This window comes from Guillardia theta, assembly GCF_000315625.1.
Source record: "Guillardia theta CCMP2712 unplaced genomic scaffold GUITHscaffold_58, whole genome shotgun sequence".
NCBI lineage: Eukaryota > Cryptophyceae > Pyrenomonadales > Geminigeraceae > Guillardia > Guillardia theta.
Window position 1 is genome coordinate 395,999 of NW_005434616.1, and position 5,510 is coordinate 401,508.

Consider the following 5,510-nt stretch of genomic DNA (forward strand, 5'->3'; position numbering starts at 1 on the left):
CCTCCTCCTCCTCCTCCTCCTCCTCCTCCTCCTCCTCCTCCTCCTCCTCCTCCTCCTCCTCCTCCCGCTCCTCCTCCTCCCGCTCCTCCTCCTCCCGCTCCTCCTCCTCCCGCTCCTCCTACTCCCGCTCCTCCTCCTGCTCCCGCTCCCGCTTCTCCCACTCCTGTCTCGCAGTCCTGCTCTTCATCCGTCAAACTCCTCTTTGTCAACTCCAAGGATCGAAAATCCTCATGTGGGGTGGGTGGTGTTGAAATTTTAAGGAATAGCCTGCAAGTACGGGGTACTTTTATTTGAAAATGAGGGTAAAGATAAGGTGGGTAGTTGGGGATCCTAGTAGGGGTTCAGGTGGTGGGATTCGACAGCGAAGCAACATTCCATGCAAAGTCTGGAGGACGAGGAGGACGAGGAGGACGAGGAGGACGAGGAGGAGGAGGCGAAGGAGAGAGCAGGGTGGATGGAAAGATAGATCAGATGCGACGAGGATATGTTGAGATAAGAGAGGAGAACGGAAGACTCTACGGAGTTGAGGAGAACAAAAGATGGAAATATCAGGTCAAGAGGAGGAGGAGGCGTTGAATCCGGTGATGTGGGCGAGCATTTCAAGATGGTAGGAGAGGAGAGGAGAGGAGAGAAGAAACTAAGAAGCAGGCAGGAAGATTGGAGTGAAGGGTGAGAGAAAGGGAAGGAGGGGGGTCCTGACCCGCAGCACCTGATCTCCTTGCCTGACGTCTCCTGCAGTGTCCCTTTGGCTTCACTTCTGCTGTCGAGTCAGATGTCCGACCCCATTGAGGAAGCGAGCGAGGTGGGAGGTAGCCAAGGCGACAAGGATGCGAGTCAAAGTGGGTCGAAGAAGAAGCATCAATGGCAGGCGATCCGAACCACGTGGTTGAAGGATTGCGAGGAAGAGGAAGAGCATGCGCAATATGCTGAGCAAGAAGAAGGAGCGGAGGAGGAGATCTTGCCGATCGACGCGTCACCTTATCGGCCCATTGCTGTCTTCAAGCATGAGAAGGTGAAGGGCGTCGAAGGGGGGGGTATGTTGTTTCTTGGTGATGGGGCGATGTGCTGAGGTCGATGCTTCAAGGTGCATCTGAAGGTTCAGAGGACGAGGTCGGAGGCGTGTCAACGATTCCGGACATGATGAGCAATGTATGTGACTTGGGTCTGATTGAAGTTGCGAGATCAGCAGCTGATGTTGTTCTTGCGGTAGGCCAGAGCATTGTACAACAAGACCGTCAACACTCCTTCGATGGAGGATCATGGGAACATGGAGAAGAGAAGGTGAGCAGATGATGATCATAGAGTGGTGAAGATGATGAAGAAAACGAGCAGGAGATTCTTTCAGGACCATGCTGGGGAAGGCGACGAGAAAGAGCAGGAGCAGGAGCATCAAAATGGACATGGCGCACAGCATGCGGGGGAAGGAAGCTTTGTCGATCAGATTCCAGCAGCACGGCAAGACCAAGACGATCAGGGTCGAGGGGAGGAGGTGATGGTGGAGAGGGTCGAAGAGGTGGAAGGGGAGGAGGAGGTGGTGGAGAGGGTCGAAGAGGTGGAAGGGGAGGAGGAGGAGGAGGAGGAGGAGGAGGAGAGGGTCGAAGAGGTGGAAGGGGGAGGAGGAGGAGGAGGAGGAGGAGGAGGAGAGGGTACGAAGGAGGAGAGGGTCGAAGAGGTGGAAGGGGAGGAGGAGGAGGAGGAGGAGGAAAGGGTCGAAGAGGTGGAAGGGGAGGAGGAGGAGGAGGAGGAGGAGAGGCTAGAGGGGAAGCAGGAAGAGATCAGAGATATCGAAAATGCGACTGAGGGCAGCGATGAGCAAGCGATGCCATCTCAAAGGTTCAAGTGTTTTGTTCCGTCCCAACTGGCGCGAAACTTTGACGTCTGTTATCATCAGGGAAGAAGGAGCAGGGGAAGAAGGATTGGGCGAGCCGGAGCAGGGAGAGAAGAACGACCATGAGGAGGAGGGAGGGCAAGAGGGAGGACAGGAGGAGATCTTCGAGGAGACAGCCATGGAGGACCACCAGGAGGAAGAGCAGGAGGAGGCGGGAGAATCCAACTCGATCTCGCCAGTGAAGAATGTTCTCACTTGCTATCCCCTCCTGCTGCTCCCTAACTTTCCTCACAGGCTTCGAAACTCCCTCGTGGTCCCGATGCCGAGGGATTTGCTGGCAGAGGAAGGGCACCCCCTCTTCTTCCCAAGGTGCCCTCCCTCCCCCTCCTCCCTGTCCTCCCCATCCGCTTCGAACTCACCTCATCCTCCTGCAACCTCCCCCCACCGCCTTCCCCCCGCCTCTTACAACTGCTGCTCTCTTTCCTCGTTCTCTTCGCTGTCATCTTGTTTTTCTCGTATTCCTGCACGTTCCTCTCATGCTCTTACTGCTCGTCTCTGTTCCACCATCGTTTGCTTCCCCTCCTCTCTTCAACTTGTCTCTTATCTTGTTCTTCGCCATCCCATCCTTTCCTCCCCTTGTCATTCCTCCCCTCCCTCATCCTCCCCTCCTTCCTCTCTCCCTCTTCCTATCCTCACATCTTCTTTCCCCTTGGTTTCTAGGAGGAACCGCTTCCGCAGCGCCGCCGGTTGAGAACCCGAGACCCTCCTTCCTCTCTGCTGCCCACCCAGCAGACAAATCACCCTCGAGCTGACAATGGAGTAGACGCGCCTGCTGTTTACGAGGAGCCTGTCGTGGGAGGAGGAGGAAGAGGACTGGGAGGAGGAATTTCTGGAAGAAGAGGAGGAGCAACCCTGGGAAGAGGAGGAGCAACCCTGGGAAGAGGAGGAGTAACCGTGGGGAGGGTGGATTTAGCAGGAAGGGGGAGGGCAGGAGGAGCAAGGATTGTTACTGCGCCAGGAAGGCAAGGAGCTGAACCTGTAGTGCTACAGCCAGGGTTCAGCGAGATCAAGACTAGTCCACCCATTCTCCCTCCTCCTCCCTCCTCCTGGCATCCCTCTTGGGTAAAGCCCGCTGCAAGCGCCCCGCAAGCTCAAGGGTCGGGCCCCATAGCTGGTCCTCCCCGATCTCTGGGAGCTCCGTTGATCTCCTCCTCGAAGCTTGGCGAGATGCCGCGGGACTCAAGGCAGGAGCAGAGGAAGTTGCCGGCACCAGCAGGATGGATGCAGGCTGAGTTCACGGGAGTGACGTCAGATACCGAGAGGAGTAGGACCAAGGAAGATATCCGGAGGCTCGAGCTGGCCTGGCAGATGAGGATCAACCTGGACCTGGAGGAGGTGGAGAAGGCGGAGGAGGAGATCAAGAAGATGCAGGAGCAGGTGGGGATCTGCTCTGGCGCGCTGAGCAGGATAGCTGAGGAGGTCAGGCAGCAGCAGCAGCTTGTAGCTCCTTTCCAGAAGAGGATGAAGGGTATCCTGATCGAGCTGGAGAGGTTGCAGGAGGAGCGAAGGAGCATCAGGGAGGAGGAGGAGGAGGTGAGGAAGGGGCCAACGTTGGAGGACCGGAACAAGAGGACGATGGAGTTCTCGTCTCTTGTGCAGTACGGCAGACCTGATGATGCTGAGGTGAGCGGAAGGAGGCGGAGAAGGGGAAGGGAAGAGAGGAGGGGAGGAAGGAGGAACAGCGATTGAGGGAAGGAGTGGGAGGGAGAGAGGGATGGAGTGACCAGGGGGATGGGGCAGGAAGGGAGGGAGGGAGGGAGATGGGGATGAAGGAGAGAAAGCAAGTTGGGATGTCTGCATTGGGTTGTTCGGCTGAAACGGCTCGCAGCATCTGATCAGGAGCATCGAGTCAGAGTTCGAGACGAACGTGGCAGGAGCAGAGGCGAAGTTTGCGATGCTCATGAACAAGCCCAACATCTCCAAGACAGGGTTGAAGAAGGCCACCAACGACCAGTCTGCCCTCCTCCGCGCCGAGAAGCAAACGATCCAGCGGATCAGTGAGATCAACAAGCTGAAGCCGCTGATTGAGCAGCACGCGGAGAAGAAGGAGGGAGTGCGAGAGAGGGCGAGGGAGGTGGAGGAGAAGATGAGGAGGTTGGAGCATGACCTCTCCATCGTCAAGAGGCAGTCTGAGAGCCTGAGGAGGACGATGGTAGAGCTGAAGAGGACCGAGGCAGCTCAGCGGAAGGAGTATGATGCGAAGCTGCAGGAGAGAAACAAGATCAGGATGAAGGTCGACAGTCGCGCGCTTGCCATCTTCCTCTCCGTGCTCTTCCTCCTCTTCCCCTCCTTCCCCTCATCTCGCTCCCCCTTGTTCTGTCCTCGTCATTGTCCTTGCCTTCTTGTTATCCCTCCTCGTACCTCTCCCTCATCTGGCTCATTCTGAACCCTCCTCCCTCTCCTTCCAGTCTCTTGCCTTTCCCGTCACCACCTTCTCCTCTTCTCTCCTGCCCCCTCCTCGTCCTCCTCTTAACTTCCTGTAGGTCGAACGACTGCGGCAGGACGTCAAGGCTGAGATGGCGGAAAGGAACAAGCAAAGGGAGCGGTATCGCTTCCTCATCGCCCAGGAGAGGGAGATGCAGCTCCGACACCTCCTCCGTCAGTCTCAGCTCTCCGGCTCTGACCAACAGGAGCTCGACCAGGTGCAGCAAGAGCTGGTGGAGGCGTCGAGGGCGAAGGAGGAGGCGGAGGCGCATGCTCGTATGATACAAGCAAGTTTGGCGAACTACGAGAGGCTGAGGGAGGAGGTGGAGGGAAGGAGGCAGAAGCAGAACGGTGGAGGAGGGGAGGAGAGGGATGGGAGGAGGTTGACCACGGGCGCGAAGGAGACAAGAAGGAGCGAGGAGGTTCAGAATGAGCCAGATGAGGGAGAGCTGCTGGGGATTCCAATCGCAGGATGGAACTCAGGGGAGAGAAGTCAGGAGGAAGGATGGCGGGAGGACCTGCCTGGTGTCGGAGGAGTGCCGGATGCTGCGGATGTGGGACAGAAAGTTGAAGAGGAGTATGAGATGCTGCAAGAGGAGGAGTGGAACCTGGGAGAAGGGCGGATGGAAGAGGAGGAGAACAGGGAGGAGGAGCTGGGCAGCAAAGAGGTGGGGAGGGAGGAGGAGAAATCATACGCCCCTGCTGCGTACGACGGAGGATATGAGATCGTCCAAGAGGAAGACCAGGGAGCTGACAAGTCAAGGAAGCTGGAGCTCCTGTTAGAAGACGAAGACTTCGAGGAGGAGCTGGAGCGGAAACTGCAGAAGTTCCGTCAGCAGCTGGAAGACGAGAAGCGGGCGGAGGAGCGCGAGAAGCGGAGGAAGGAGAAGCTGCGGGCAAAGCTTGCAATGAAGAGAGAGCAACAGCGAGCATATCAAGAGGAGAGCGAGGAGGAGGAGGAGGAGGAGGAGGAGGAGGGTGGGAGGAACCACATGGACCCAAGGTCGATCAACTGGCAAGCGTCTGTCTTGCATCATGAGGGGGAAGAGAAGGCAGTGGAGAGGAAGGAGAGGACTGCGAGGAGGAGGAGGAGAGGGCCTGGCGAGAATGGGCGGGATGAAGGACGACAAGTTGGAGAAGGAGAAGGAGGAGGAGGAGGACGCAGCCGAGGAGGAGGCTGAGCACGAGGAAGAGGAAG

The 5,510-nt window shown here is 57.5% G+C and overlaps 2 protein-coding genes across 2 annotated transcripts in view; both read left to right on the plus strand.

Annotated features, from left to right (window-relative positions):
- Positions 1 to 772: 772 nt before the first annotated feature.
- Positions 773 to 1,493, plus strand: GUITHDRAFT_112363 (hypothetical protein; the record flags this gene model as incomplete). The annotated part of the gene is made up of 4 exons (XM_005828580.1): positions 773 to 1,034; positions 1,085 to 1,149; positions 1,211 to 1,281; positions 1,346 to 1,493. 4 exons carry the CDS (start codon positions 773 to 775, stop codon positions 1,491 to 1,493), a joined length of 546 nt encoding a protein of 181 aa, XP_005828637.1.
- A 1,562-nt stretch (positions 1,494 to 3,055) lies between these two features.
- GUITHDRAFT_112364 (hypothetical protein) overlaps positions 3,056 to 5,510 on the plus strand; it is a gene marked incomplete at both ends in the record, with an annotated part of 3,975 nt that continues 1,520 nt past the window's right edge. Inside the window, 3 exons of the mRNA XM_005828581.1 lie at positions 3,056 to 3,511; positions 3,717 to 4,121; positions 4,372 to 5,315. Coding sequence (XP_005828638.1) covers positions 3,056 to 3,511; positions 3,717 to 4,121; positions 4,372 to 5,315 — 1,805 coding nt within the window. The remainder of the gene's footprint in view (positions 3,512 to 3,716; positions 4,122 to 4,371; positions 5,316 to 5,510) is intronic.